Source organism: Helianthus annuus, chromosome 6 (genome assembly GCF_002127325.2).
Source record: "Helianthus annuus cultivar XRQ/B chromosome 6, HanXRQr2.0-SUNRISE, whole genome shotgun sequence".
Lineage (NCBI taxonomy): Eukaryota > Viridiplantae > Streptophyta > Magnoliopsida > Asterales > Asteraceae > Helianthus > Helianthus annuus.
This window is the reverse complement of record NC_035438.2, coordinates 87919913-87936353: the sequence shown is the minus strand read 5'-3', so window position 1 is coordinate 87936353 and position 16441 is coordinate 87919913. Positions and strand designations below refer to the sequence as shown.

Here is a 16441-nt window from a genome sequence, read left to right as displayed (position 1 = left end):
CCGGGAATCCCATGCCATGGCTGTGTGAACTCACCTTGGTTTGCTCGGCAGATATACAATTAAAAGACTCTTGAACTAATAGTGGTCAACCACGTCCTAACAGGGTTACCATACAAGTCAGGTTCGGTTCAAGTAATGCATGTACAAGTTAACATATAGCACATAATAGTCACGAGTATAATGGAATCACACATGTACGGCCCAATTAGAAAGTCAAACAATGCAGGTATCGGCCCAATAATAAAACACAATAGTGGCTTGTGCGATCCAATAGTGTAATCGGCCCACACAGTTGACTTGTGCGATATAGGCCTTGGGCTGCCCGGCCCAACATATAGCCTTGTGCGATTCACCTAAGCCCAACAATATGAAAGTAAATAATACAACAGCCCACTAAGTATTACGTGAGGAGTTTGTGCGACCAGACGGGTTGTGCGATCCAATACCCTTGTGCGAGTGGGCTGGATTGTGGGACAAGCTTTTGGGCTTGTCCGGCCCAACAGTTAGGCTAACCCAACATCTTGTGCGATCTGTCACCTCTTGTGCGACTGAGGTCACATTGTACGGTTGGGACCTGTTGTACGGCTGGCCCTTGTATGACCGGGTCAGGTCTTGTGCGAGCAGTAACCCTTGTGTGCTTGGGCCTGCTTGTGCGTTTGGTCCGATTGTGTGATCAATTAACAACTTTCCCATGATTTTTGCTAGCAGTTACAACAATCAATTGTTTCCAAACATACACCAATCAATTAACACAACATCGATTCACTTAATATCGATCAAACAAGCCAAGTTCAAATGTTTTTATCAAGAATTCTTATGAATCGAACATGAACATCATCTAAACAATACATCAACATACTAACAAATCAACATACTAACCACCTAGCATTCATGTCCAAGCCGACTGTATGAACATTATACATCATAACAGCCGATTTCTTTATATCATTACATTCGATCCTAAGCTAACCACAACTACAATCTGCTTGTATTTATCATCATAACAATCATGCTAGTAGCTTATATTCAACCGATTACTTGCAAGATATCAACACATAGATCATATTTTCATTAAATCAACAATCCTAATCGGTCTAGTTTCAAGCATGAGATCATGAAATCATCAATAAACAAAATAACACAACACTAACCGGTCGCTAGTAGGAGAGAATGATCCGAAGCGAGGGGTTGATCTTGTGCCGTCGGTGTTCACGCAAAAGAGAGAGAGAGAGTTTGTGTGTGTGCCAAGATTGAAAACTAAAACAAAACCCTAGTTGTATGTGAGCATGTACGTAGAGGAGATGTGGGCCGAACCCCACATGGGCCGCCCTATTGGTCCGCGTACAAGAGTGAGGCCCAACCGGCCTTGTGTGGGTGTTGTGGGCTTGTGCGGTTCAATTGTTAAATACATACATACATTCAATATAACGCAACACATTGCACATTTTCACAAAGTTCATGCAACATTTATTAATTCAAAATATCGTATAGACACGTAACGTTACACAAAACGAGTCTAAAGTTCGAGTTGTCACATTATCCCCAACTAATTGGAAATTTCGTCCCGAAATTTGGTATGCACTCACTGAGGAAGCTAGGTAAACTGTACTGTTCACTGGTTTTCCTGGGGTGTCACAACGTGCAAGACTCAACTTCCTAGGTAATAAGGTTTATGTTTATTGCCTACATGCTAGAATTTGCATAGAACTTTGCTCGTAGTATGCTTACATTACCTTGCTCACAACTTGTCATTGCATGAGAATACTTATGTGCTTACACTCTTCTGTCATCGCACTGTTCGCGAACCTTTCTCACTTATGTTGCCTTTGATGTGAAGATCAATGGCCGCACGAATTACCATGACTCAAGCCCAGCTAGAGGCTCTCGTTGCTGCGGCAGTTGCAGCCGCCCAAGCAGGTAGTATACCCTGCAGTATAGACACTAGGATCTTTAGATCCTACATTAATTCTCGTACTTAACTTTGCCCTATTCGTACACAATAGGTCAACCCGCTCAGCAACAGCCTGGGTGCACCTTCAAGAATTTCATGGAATGTCGTCCTAGCTCGTTCAGTGGCACGGAGGGAGCAGTTGGACTCCTCCACTGGTTTGAAAAGCTCGAGTCGGTTTTCGAAATGTGTGAATGCCCTGAGGCTCGCAGGGTGAAGTTCGCCACTGGCACACTTGAAGGGATTGCGCTCACTTGGTGGAACGCACAGGTGCAGATCTTAGGGTTGGCAGTTGCTAACGCCACACCCTGGAATGATTTCAAAGAATTGATCAAGAGGGAATACTGCACTAGAGAAGACATTCACAAGTTGGAGGATGAGTTGTATAACTTGAAAATGGTTGGTTCGGAAATCGAAGCTTACACCAAGAGATCGAATGAGTTGGCTGTGTTATGTCCAACTATGGTGGACCCTCCATACAAGCGTATTGAGTTGTATCTCAAAGGGTTGGCACCAGAAATACAGAGCCACGTTACCTCGGCTAATCTCAACAACATCCAGGAAATCCAGCGTCTCGCTCACCGCATCACCGATCAGGCAGTGGATCAGAATAAACTGCCTAAGCGTATCAGTGCTACTGCTACCGCTACTGCTTCTACTACACTTGCTACTCCCAGTGAAAGTAAGAGAAAATGGGATGGGGATTCTAGCAAGGGATCAGCTTCAGTGCAGTCACAAGCTCAACAGCGAAAGACAGACAGTTACCAGAGTCCAAGTCAGCACTCCTCAGGCAGCCACAGACAGGGAAGGTATCGAGGAAATCTTCCAAAGTGTAACACCTGCAACAAGCATCATCGTGGCCAGTGTAACCAGGTTCGTTGTCAAAGATGCCTCAAGATGGGTCATGAGGCCAAAGATTGTAGAAGCCCTCAACCTGCAAACCAGAATCAGCAGCAACCTCAAGCACAGCAGAATCAGCAGCAGGGTAACAAAGGGTGTTTTCATTGCGGTGCAGAGGGTCACTTCAAAAGGCATTGCCCTCAGCTGAACAGAAACCAGAACAACAACAACCATAACAACAATCAGGGTAATGGTAACAACAACAACGGGGGAAACAACAACAACAACGGCAATGAAGCTCGTGGTCGTGCTTTTGTGTTGGGTCGAGGAGATGCAGTGAATGATCCCAATGTGGTTATGGGTAAGTTTCTTCTCGACGATATTTATGTTACTGTCTTGTTTGATTCGGGTGCTGATACAAGTTATATGTCCTTGAAAATGAGTAAATTATTAAAACGTACACCAACACCTCTAGACACCAAACACGTCGTAGAACTAGCCAATGGTAAAAGTGTAGAAGCCGCGCATATAGTCAAGGGTTGTAGTATTGTTCTAGCGGGTCAGACTTTCTCGATTGATCTCATACCCATAGTTTTGGGTAGTTTCGACGTCGTCATCGGTATGGATTGGTTATCCCAACATCATGCGGAGATCTTATGCAAAGAAAAAGTTATTCGTATTCCTCGCTCCAGTCAGGAACCTCTCGAAGTACAAGGTGACAAGAGTGGTGCTGTGGTTGGCATCATCTCTTACTTAAAGGCGCAGAAATGTTTACGAAAGGGACATACTGCCATTTTGGCACTTGTCACTGACGCATCAGCAAAGGAAAGGAAGCTGGAGGATATACCAGTTGTGCGTGATTTTCCTCAAGTGTTTCCTGAAGATTTACCTGGTTTACCTCCTCATCGCCAAGTCGAGTTTCAGATTGAATTAGCTCCTGGAGCAGCACCAATAGCCCGCGCACCGTATCGTTTAGCTCCAACCGAACTGGAAGAACTGTCAAAGCAGCTGCAAGAGCTCTTGGAAAAGGGCTTTATTCGTCCAAGCTCTTCACCTTGGGGAGCTCCAGTGTTATTTGTGAAGAAGAAAGACGGTACGTTCAGGATGTGCATCGACTACCGCGAACTCAATAAGGTGACGGTGAAGAACCGTTATCCTCTTCCGCGCATAGATGACCTATTCGACCAGTTGCAAGGGTCGTGCTACTATTCCAAGATTGATTTAAGGTCAGGGTATCATCAGCTGAGAGTCCGGGATGAGGACGTCTCCAAAACCGCTTTCAGAACTCGCTACGGTCACTACGAGTTCTTGGTTATGCCGTTCGGGCTTACAAACGCGCCTGCAGTATTTATGGATCTTATGAACAGGGTGTGCAAACCCTATCTCGACAAGTTCGTCATTGTTTTCATCGACGACATCCTGATTTACTCCAAGAGTCAGGAGGAGCACGAGCAGCACTTACGTCTTATCTTGGAACTTCTTCGAAAAGAGCAATTGTACGCAAAGTTTTCAAAATGCGACTTCTGGCTTCGTGAAGTCCACTTCTTAGGCCATGTGGTGAACAAGGATGGGATTCATGTTGATCCATCCAAGGTTGATTCGATCAGAAACTGGCCAGCACCACGTACACCGACAGAAATACGCCAATTCTTGGGTTTGGCGGGTTACTACAGGCGATTTATTAAAGACTTCTCAAAGATCGCGCAACCACTTACTATGCTAACACAGAAAGGTGTCGTTTACAGATGGGGTAATACGCAAGAGACCGCTTTTCAGTACTTAAAGGATAGGCTTTGCAGCGCACCTATTCTTTCATTGCCAGAGGGCACAGATGACTTCGTGGTATACTGTGATGCATCCATCCAGGGTCTTGGATGTGTGTTGATGCAACGTGATAAAGTGATAGCCTACGCTTCGCGGCAACTCAAGGTTCATGAACGGAACTACACGACGCACGATTTAGAGCTGGGAGCTGTTGTTTTCGCGCTTAAGATATGGCGACACTACCTGTACGGTACCAGGTGCACGATTTACACCGATCACAGGAGTCTCGAGCATATTCTTAAGCAAAAGGATTTGAATATGCGTCAACGGAGATGGGTTGAACTTCTAAACGACTACGAATGCGCCATCAAGTATCATCCCGGCAAGGCCAATGTTGTGGCTGATGCCCTCAGTCGGAAAGACACTCTACCTAAGCGCGTGCGAGCGCTACAACTTACTATTCAGTCCAGTCTTCCTGCACAGATACGAGCTGCTCAGTTAGAAGCACTGAAACCCGAAAACGTCAAAGCTGAAGCCTTACGCGGCTCAAGGCAACGCTTGGAACAAAAGGAAGACGGTGCCTACTATGTAACGGGGCGTATTTGGGTCCCACTTTATGGCGGCTTACGCGAACTTGTAATGGATGAAGCTCACAAGTCTCGCTATTCGGTACATCCAGGGTCGGATAAAATGTACCACGACATCAGCACTACTTACTGGTGGCCTAGTATGAAAGCCCACATCGCTACCTATGTTGGCAAGTGTTTAACCTGTGCGAGAGTCAAGGTTGAATATCAGAAACCAGCAGGTCTACTTCAGCAGCCCAAGATACCGTAGTGGAAATGGGAAGAAATTTCCATGGATTTCGTTACGGGCTTACCTAGATCCCAGCGTGGGAATGACACTATTTGGGTGATCGTTGATCGACTCACAAAGTCTGCTCACTTCTTGGCTATCAAAGAAACGGATAAGTTTTCTACCTTAGCAGACATCTACCTGAAAGAAGTTGTTTCGAGGCACGGAGTGCCCACTTCCATTATTTCGGATCGCGATGCACGATTCACGTCAGAGCTATGGCAAGCAATGCACAAATCCTTCGGCTCACGTTTAGACATGAGCACAGCATATCATCCTCAGACGGATGGGCAGTCTGAGCGAACTATCCAAACTCTAGAAGACATGCTTCGAGCGTGTGTCATCGATTTCGGCAACGGCTGGGAAAAACACCTCCCTTTAGTGGAGTTTTCATACAATAACAGTTACCATACCAGCATTCAAGCCGCTCCATTCGAGGCATTGTACGGACGTAAATGCCGGTCACCTCTCTGTTGGGCAGAGGTGGGGGATAGTCAAATTACGGGTCCAGACATTGTAGTGGACGCCACAGAAAAGATAGCACAGATACGGCAACGCATGGCGGCAGCACGTGATCGTCAGAAAGCCTACGCGGACAAGCGTAGAAAGCCATTGGAATTTGAGGTCGGGGACCGGGTTTTATTGAAAGTTTCACCCTGGAAGGGTGTGGTTCGATTTGGTAAACGAGGCAAACTGAATCCGCGGTACGTCGGACCATTCGAAATCTTAGAAAAGATTGGCAAAGTAGCCTACAGATTAAACCTACCTCCTGAACTCGGTGCAGTTCACAATGTATTTCACGTGTCAAATCTGAAGAAGTGCCTGTCAGATGAGACCCTTATAGTTCCTTTTAAGGAACTCACTATCGACGAGCGGTTGCAGTTCGTCGAGGAACCAGTTGAAATCACGGACCGGGATGTTAAGGTCCTCAAACACAAGAGAATCCCTCTTGTTCGAGTTCGTTGGAACTCCCAGCGTGGTCCAGAGTATACCTGGGAACGCGAAGATCAGATGAAAGAAAAGTACCCCCAGCTATTCGAAACCAATGCATCCACTTCTGAGGCTGAAGCTACTACTACTGAATTTCGGGACGAAATTCCAAACCAACGGGGGGATGATGTGACACCCCAGGAAAACCAGTGAACAATGTAACTTACCTAACTTCCTCAGTGAGTGCGTACCAAATTTCGGGACGAAATTTCTTTTAAGTTGGGGATAATGTGACAACTCGAGTTTCTGACTTTCACTTTCGCATTAAATGCGCGTTGACTTTGACTGTTTAGTTGTCTGGATTGTGGACTTGAAATTGTATGCGTTGTGTTTTAATGAAACGTATTGTCGTGTTGCATATATGTGATTACTTGCTGTGGTAGAATATAAAATTAGAAATATTATTAAAACACTTAGTCTAGATCGAAACATGATATGCAGATCGAAGGATCTCGAAACATATCCTTCGATTCGAAGGATCAACTTTCGGTTCGAAGGATCTCGAAACATATCCTTCGACCAAGGACTTTATCCTTCGACATCCTTCGGCCACGAAGCATATCCTTCGACTGGAATTCAGATCCTTCGGCCCAGTCTTTCAGATGGGCTTGGCCCATTTCTGTAATACGTATTTATACGTGAATGCACGTAGTCGACTGTCATTTTTCTCAACCCTAGAACTATTTCACTGTGACGGCAAACCAGAAACCACCGGAAACCTTTGCGTGACCAAACCCTCATCTCGGTTAGTAAATCTATTTGTTTTGATCGTTCGTTCCTCTGCGTATGTGCTCACGTGTCGTGTGTTTTGATTGTTGATGTAATCTGAAATTTATGTTAAATATTAGGGTTCTTGTTACGATATTGAGGATATAGATTTCCCATAGGATTGTTGTTGTCGGATATATATATATATATATGATTCTATGTGAAACTCGTTACGGTTGAATACTGATTTATGGGTGCCGTTAATCTGGAATTGGCCATTATTTTTGTTAGTGTCGATATTGTGTGTTAGTCGGTTTTGGGATACGTTTAAACTAGGGTTCATGCTAGACAATGATTTCAGGATGATTGCGTTGTGATGAGATGTGCTAAATGAATTCTGATGATTGTTAATGATGATGACGGCTGCAGACGATTAGGGTTTCTGTTTCTGTTTCTGTGAAAACGTAACTGATTGTGAAAACGTAACTGATTGTGTCGAAAGATACTTGTCTACTCGAAACATAGTTATTGTCGAAAGATACTTATTGATGAAACATAGATGTGACCGAAAGATGCTTGACCTTCGAACCATAGTAGTGTTGACCGAAGGATAACTTTGACCGAAAGATGTTAGTATACGAAACATAGTTGAGACCGAAAGATAACTGGTTGACCGAAAGATGACACATGAACCGAAAGGTGGATGTGCGTCGAAAGATAAGGCTGGATTCGAAAGATATTGTAGGATTATAGACATCCTTCGAAAGATAATGGGTTATAACATATTTCGAAGGATGGAAGGTATACTTGAACTATTTGACATGCCATGCTAGATGATGAATGTTTACATTTGTATTTGTGTGACACTTGACTTGCATGCGTATCATTTCGAACATGAACTGATTTGTTATACGTGCATACAATAGGACTTGATTAATTACTTGTGAGTACATAACCTAGCATACCGAGCAAACCAAGGTGAGTTCACACTCTTACCAAGGCATGGGATTCCCGGGGTGTTGGGAATGGGATTGAAAGGATAAGGTTGAATAGATACACTACTGTCGCTATGACTAGACTACTATATTACTATCCTCGGATGTGAAGGATACCTATACTGATCACTATCCTCGGTTGTGAAGGATACCTATACTGATCACTATCCTCGGTTGTGAAGGATACTTATACTGATCACTATCCTCGGTTGTGAAGGATACTTATACTGATCACTATCCTCGGATGTGCAGGATACCTATACTGATCACTATTACGGCCCAGTAGAGCCACCTGTTACAAACGAACTTACTATTACGCATTTACTTTCTGTGAACTCGCTCAACTAGTTTGTTGATCATTCTGTTACATGCCTTGCAGATCGTTAGGTACTTGGAGCTTGCACACGGAGAAGCTGGTCGTTGTGGGGCTTGGATCGTGATCACCTTGTTAAACACTTTTGATGTTTGATACTTATTTGCTATGGGTTTTACAATAATACGCTTCCGCTAAACAATGTTAACTTACTTATGTTTTGGAAACACCTTTCATATGGAAATGGTTTGGATTATAATGTGTTTACTTTTACTTTATACAATGTTCTGTATGATTGGTGGCTTGATCCTGGTCAGTCACGCTCCCAAGCGGTGATACTCCGCAGGTGGATTTTGGGGGTGTGACAGTTATCTTTCGAGGTCGGAGACAAGGTCTTGTTGAAAGTCTCGCCTTGGAAGCGCGTAGCAAGATTTGGTAAGCATGGAAAGCTTAACTCCCGTTATGTAGTACCCTTTGAAATCTTGGAAAAGATTAGCACCGTTGCCTACAAGCTGAAGTTACCAGAAGAACTAAGTAGTGTACACGACACGTTTCATGTGTCGAACCTTAAGAAGAGTCCAACACAAGAAACAGTTATCATCCCGGCGGACGAAGTTCACATAGACGACAAACTCCAATACACTGAAGAACCTGTTGAGGTCATGGATTGGAAGATCCAAAAAACAAGGAGAAGTCGTATCAATTTGGTAAAAGTTCGTTGGAACTCTCGACACGGACCCGAGTATACTTGGGAACGTAAAGATCGAATAAAGGCAAAATATCCTCACCTGTTCCCGAAGACTCCTGCAAAGGATGACTCAGCTAGAATTTCGGGACGAAATTCTTAATAACAGGGGGAGAATGTGACAACTGCCACTTTACGGTAACTTTCTTACACTTAAAATACTCATTTTTAGCTACATTTTTATTCATTTTGAACATCCGAACTACTTATTTCGTGGCATACACTTAGAATACTCAAGGAATACTCACTTAGGATGCATATGATCCATTTTTATTAAGTACATTTGAAACAGTTTAAACAATGCATCGAAACTACTAGAAAAGCACCTAATAAACTAGTATTCTGACGAAAACGCAGAATCCGCAAAAATCATCTAAACGACATCTTTAGGACTTAGACGAAGGTCCAACATCTAATATATATTAAACCCTAACTAGGAATGCAAGGGTTTGATTTAAAACCTTTCCGAAGTCCGGTTACACTAAAAATTGCCCGAAAAGCACTAAAAGCGACCATTTCAACACTTTTCAGCAGAAATTCTGCAGAAATCAGCTTTCTAATATTTTTACGACATGTAAAAATATTATTTAACATAGAATTCATGTGAGGATACATTCGGGTATCATCCGAGCCAATAACTACATCAATTCACACAAGTTACACAACTTAGCGTTCAAATAACGTCTAACCGAATCAATTCGAAACGAATACCCGAACAATACCAAATCTTTTTTTTAATGACCATCTAGTGTTAATTGGATCATTATGGACTAGTAATGGTCACTTAACACCTTCTTAACACATTTATACACTTGAAACATTTAAACACCAAAACACCTAAACTTTGCTAAAAGTTTCTAACACTTTAAACACTTAATAACATTTCAACAATTCAAGACCCCCCCCCCTATGTTGTGAACGTTTTTAAGTGGGTCCCGCACCCTTCCCCACTCCTTTTTTCATCTAGTTACCACAAATATCTAGATATTTTTACTCCATGTTGCAAGTTGATGCAAGTGGTGAAAGATGATCATTACAAACAACTAGTTACTTCATTTTCTAACCATTTCATCACAATTTTTTCACCATCCATTTTCACACACAAACTCTCTCATCATCTTCATCCATTTCACCAAGAACACCATAAAAACCCACTTCACTTTAGTCATTTCTTTGATGATCAAGATGATTTTCTATGGAACCTAAGATGATCTAAAGCACTTACAAGCTAAAGCAAGTATTTTCATCCATTCAAGAGCATTCTACCATTGAGATCGTCATCTTCTTAGTTCTTAATCATCCTCTAGATCATCCGTAGCCTAGTGCTAGAAGTAACTTCTAAACCTATATTTTTTCATACTTATTTATGATTATGATTGTTTTTATAACTAGTAAAAAAAACTAAATAATCATACATAATAATATGAAGATACAAAGAAGAAAAAAATAAAAATCATGATATGAATAAGATTGTTTATGTTGTGATTTAAGATTTATTACTTGTATATTTGATCTTGTCATGATGGATATCATAAGAATAACTTGTTAGATGATGTTTAAAAACATGATCTAACAAGTATACATGTTTATGTTAAAGGGTTTTTGTTTAACATATGGGTTTAAATGGATGATCATAACCTTTGATTTTGTTAAAGTATGTAAGGTTTTACATTAAAAACAATACTTCTACAAGATTATGAAAACAAACATACAAGATGAGATTTTTATAAAAGTGGTTAAAACTAGAAGTAAAGCATGGATTTGAACTAGTTAGCGTATGTTATGATCATGTCCAAAACCCAACATGATTTTGAGATCATCTTGATAAGTTTATGTTATAAATCTCATATGTTTTTATTAAGAAAAATATGAGAAGATTAGTGGTGATTTTATAAGAAAAAGATATGTTTTATTAAACATGGCAAAGTCCATATTTCTAATAAAATATGGCCAAGTTTTCTTAAAAATCATAAGTTATAAAAACTATTATTTTTGACAAAATCTTTATTAGATTAAAAAGATTTTAAAGAATAGTTTTTATAAAAGCAAAGTTTGATATAAATATATATTTTGTGAAAATATACATTTCGACTAAAGTCTTACAAGACTACATATAAACACGCCTTAAAAACAACTTAGGGACATTCCGAGCCTTCGAACACAACTTATGGTCAAAACGGATGACGGACGAACCTATGAACATATCGCCATTCCGAGGAGTTACTACGACGTTTAGGCGATCTTTCGACATGAATACATACACATCACCGACAACAATATCCGGATGTTTTGAAGCTTACAAAAACTATTGTGTATTTTTTTAACTAAAAAGCCTATACTTAGTAATTTTTATAAAAAATGAAAGAATATATTTTACAAATGGGCTTATTTATAACAAATGGGCTATTTTACAAATGGGCTTATTTATAACAAATGGGCTATTTTACAAATGGGCTTATTTATAACAAATGGGCTATTTTACAAATGGGCTTATCATCCTAATTGGGCTTAACATAAATACATGGGCTAAGCCCAATATCAAGACTCATGGGCTAAGCCCAAAACCAAATATATGGGCCAAGGCCCAATAACATTAAGCCCAATAGCATTTGGGCCCAACACTATTTAGGCCCAACACTATTTGGGCCCAACACCATTTAGGCCCAACACTATTTGGTCCCAACACTATTTAGGCCCAACACTATTTAGGCTCAACACTATTTAGGCCCAACACTATTTAAGCCCAATACTATTTGGGCCCAATCACATGAATACATGGGCTAAGCCCAATGTCAAAACACATGGGCTAAGGCCCAATGACATAAAGACATGGGCTTAACCCAATGTTATATAATTGAAGAAAATACAATTTATTCAGACAAGATCCTATGATACAACTCACAAGATACAAGATTACGTATATATATATATATTTGGTGAAATATATATATAACAGTTTAACAAATCATACATCTAATACACAGTTCAACGAACAACAAAGACATACAAGTCTTAAACATATTTAAAACACCAGACTTGTACTCGAGTCATTTACAAAGACCGAAGTGTCTAACAAATATAAGAACATTTGTAGGTCGCAACATCGTTCAGGACGACCACGCGTAAGATCACAAACACTTATCATTCACGAACGCAATACTGTGAATTCATGTCCCCTATTCATTTAAATGTTTTACAACTTTACAACTATCAGGGAAAATACATGTACAACGTATGTTAAAGTTAGGGAATGAAACACCTTAGATCATGTGCGAATTAGGGTTATACATCTAAGCACCATTAATCCAGTTTGGACCCAGGTACATTGGTTAGATCTAATGGGTTTTGGCGAGCCCCACTCTTGGTCGTGGACCCATACAGAAGAGTGCTTTTGTGTCCCAGTCGATAGGAGTCGACATAAAAATCGTCTAGGGTTGGATTGCTTCCTTTTTCGTCACACATATTAATGTCCTTGCAAAACATTAATGATCAACGATTACATTGACACTTTACATACTACAACTTACATTTTAAATACATCTTTTACAACTAAACTGCATGAATTTGCCAACTTTTGTTGATGTTTTCCAAACTTAACATGTATTTCAGGGAATTAATGGACCATGTCGGGATTCTCAGTCAAGATAACAAGTACCAGAACTCCATGCCATCTTTTGGAGGGTTTAGCTATTATATTCCGCCTCCTTGCGGAAATATTATGGTTTAAACCTTAGTAGTTTATTTTCATTTTGATGTATGAAACAATAACACTTTACTTTCATGTTAATGGTTTGTAACCGACACACTAAACTTATGTTGTAATGTTTTGAAACACTTATGTAATGGCAATGGAGTATGTTTTATTCATATAGTTTGTTCATGTACATCGATATTTATGCAATGAAAACCATACAGATCACACCTCGCGCTTCCGCTATGAGCGGGTGTGACACAATTGGTATCAGAGTCTAAGTAGTCTCACGAAGGCTCGGTTGGGTCGGATATCTTGAAGATTGAAGGCTGTTTTTGCTGCTGATCGTGTTCAAGCTCGACAAGAAAGGTCTGATTTTTGTTTGTTTCAGTTTTATTTTATAGATTTCTTTTTTGTCGACTGTTTGTTGGGTTATTAAGAATTCGAGTTGTCTATTTTGCTTGCTGAAAAATTGTTTATTTGTATCTAAATATCAACCCAAGTTGCAGCACAAACACTGATTTTAACGTGGTTTTTTTGTCTTTTCAAAATCAAAGTTAAACTACTTGAAACAAAAGGGTTGTTTTGATCTGAAAATTTGATCTGTTTGGTTAAAATTCTCATGAAAAACCAATTGCTTTGGATATAAAAATTGAAAGTCAGTTATTGATTTTTGAGATTAAAATTTTTGGCTAGTTAAAATTGAAAGAATTTTAGGTATACATATAATTTTTGGCTGAAAGTTTTTGAAGATCTTAAAATTTCTGGGTTCTTGTGCTTCGATTTCATCAAGTATTCATCAATTTTTTTTGAAAATTTGGGGGTTTATTCTATTTTTGTGCAAGTTGACTTTGTTTGCTGAGTTTTTGAAAAGTTGTTGCAGGAAATATCGAACAGATTCGAAAATTAAATCACCAAATCTTCTGGGATTTTAGTTGAAAATTGGCAAGATTATCATTCCAAAATTCAGCTTGTGCGATTGAAAGGCTTGTACGATTGGTGTTTTGGGCTTTTAAAATACCGAGGCCCAACAACACATCTTGTGCGATTTGTTTTGGGTTGTGCGATCACAATTTTCTGGGCTATTAAGGATTGAGGCCCAAGCTTTAAATCTTGTGCGATTGAGGAGCTCTTGTGCGACTGAGAAAGTCTTGTGCGATCCACTGTTTTGTGTTGAACTGCTGTTAGTGATCTTGTGCGACTGGACTTCTTGTGCGACACGAAAGGTTCACATTGAAAGGGGTCATAAAGTCTTGTGCGATTGACAAAGGTTCAGGTGTCTTGTGCGATTCATCTTGTGTCACTGGGATTGGACCTATTCACGTGGACTGGACAGTTTGAGCTTGTGGACTGTTTCTACTGAACTGTTGAATCTTAAATTATATTTTGAATCATTAAAATTATTGTTTGAACTGTATTGTAATCATTAGTGATATTCAATTGGTTTTTGCATTTAATATTACGTGTTACTCATAAGTTCAAATTGTTTTTTCAGAAATGGCTCAAACTAATTAATTGGGATTGACTGAAACTGCTGCTATTAACCAGGACCTAGATAACATTATTGGAACTAATAACAGGGTTCCCAGGCTCATTTCTGGGGGATCCTTTTTTGAATGGAAGTTCAGGTTCATTCAATACATGAGGATCAAGGATCCAAAGGCATGGAGGTCCATTTGCAACGGACCTACTGTGATCACCTATGTTGTGAATGATGCTGAGGGAACAACTGCTCTTAAGCCCGAGGCTCTATTTACTGACGAGGATCGGGAAAAACAGGATATTGACAACAAGGCTCTTGCTATGCTGCACTCTACTCTTGCACCAGAAGTTGACATTGGAGTTCGTGACTGCAAAACTGGTAAGGAAACGTGGGATGCTCTGCTGGCTATCTATGAGGGAAATGAAGAGATGAAGGAAAGTCGAAGGGAAATGCTTACCCAGAAGTTCAACCTATTCAATCACTTCCCAGGGGAAACTTTGGAAAAGTAAGGGTCCAAAGTGTCAACAATGGATAAATAGACTCTATGATAACCCTACATAATGTTTATAACCTTAAACGGATGGATCATGGATCATACGAAGCGGAAATTGCACAAAAGTGAGGAATTACAAACTATAGGGGCTAAAAGTGTCAACATGTTGAATTTATACCTCTGAGTGAACTTTTTGCAGACCCGAAGCTTTGTGATGCTAAAATATACTCACTAGAATATGTGGTAAAAATTTCATGAAGTTTCGTTATCGTATGAGAAAGTTATGGCCAAAACCGTACTTGAGGGGTTAAAAGGGTCAACGTCGAATTTCATGGCTTTTCGGGTGAGCGCAAAGTTATCCGAGGACATTACCATGTTGGTAAATGTCCCAAGGTACTTAAAAACCAGATTTGTGGGTTTACGAGTCAAAATAAATAGCCGAAACCTCGCGTGCAAAGACAGGGACCAAAGCTGCCATTTTTAATCCAAGTTTGGCAGCCCAGGTGCAGCTTTTTGCGAATCAGGGGCTGTTTAGTCCATTTTTTTGTGGGAAAGAGCTGGGATCACCTCCTAAATGCACCAATGGATGGACATGCAAGTATAGGCACCTGTAGACTCCTTACAACATCTGATTTCCTTTATAAATCAGCTCATTTCTCCATTTTTTGAGGCACTTGTGATTGTAAACAAGAACACCCAACTATCAAAACTTCACAAGGCTTTTCCAGGAGCAATCTGATCGTCAAGGCAGCCTCCTAGTGTTATCTAAGCTTCATTAGGACCTTTGTAAGCCTTCATATCACTCTCTAATCCGTTCTAGCATAGATTATTAGTTAAGAGTCAAACCGTTGTTCATAAAGTTTGACTTTTCGATTAAACGAAATTGGCTCTGTCATTTCTCAAATTGAAACCACTTATAAGTTGGTATTTATGTGGGGAACAAACCCTCAAAAGGGTATTCTCTGATTCCCACTCTAAGCATGCTATTTGTCGAGTCAAAGATGTTCTTAAAAAGTCAACAGAAATCGTTTTTGCGAAATATAGCATAAATGGTAATGTAGATGACATGCAATCAGTTTGATCATCAAAAATAACTTATAATGAATATAAGAATGTGTTTTATCATAATCAACTCGACAATCTTTAGTATAAACTCGGATCGGAACCGAAAGTCTTATAAAACGACTTTTTCGTAGACTATCGATTCGGATCCGTGCATGCATGTTTGAGATCTGTATTAGAGTGTATTTTTGACCATTTTTATTTATGTATAACCTTCTGGAATTTTTACATCTTGAGTCTATGCTTAACCGATTCATATGCGTGTTTCCGATTATGCTTAAAAGTTGACTATTTTGCCCTTTTTGATATAAAACGTGATTTTTGGAAAAGTAAAAGAGTAGAAATCTTTATTATTAATTTATAAACTTGCACCGAAAATTTGAGATCAGTTGGTGGTCCAGATTTTGAGTTATGGCCGATAGCGTAAAACTATATCTTTTTGTTAAATAAACGGCGCATTTAGCGTATAACCTATTTCAGGCCACTTTTCGATATAAAACTTTTTACCCGCTGATGTTATATAATATTCTGGGATTTTTGAAGATTTTTATTTA

General features: G+C 40.0%; 1 protein-coding gene across 1 annotated transcript; it reads left to right on the top strand.

Moving 5' to 3' along the window:
• The first annotated feature begins 14490 nt into the window (after positions 1-14490).
• On the top strand, positions 14491-14841 carry LOC110945006. The gene has a single exon (XM_022186645.1). The coding sequence runs from the start codon at positions 14491-14493 to the stop codon at positions 14839-14841; it is 351 nt and encodes a 116-aa protein (XP_022042337.1).
• The last annotated feature ends 1600 nt before the right edge of the window (positions 14842-16441 follow it).

Bases quoted from the DNA above. Each gene is read 5' to 3' on its own strand.
- LOC110945006 (XM_022186645.1), top strand. From the start codon at position 14,491: ATGAGGATCAAGGATCCAAAGGCATGGAGGTCCATTTGCAACGGACCT.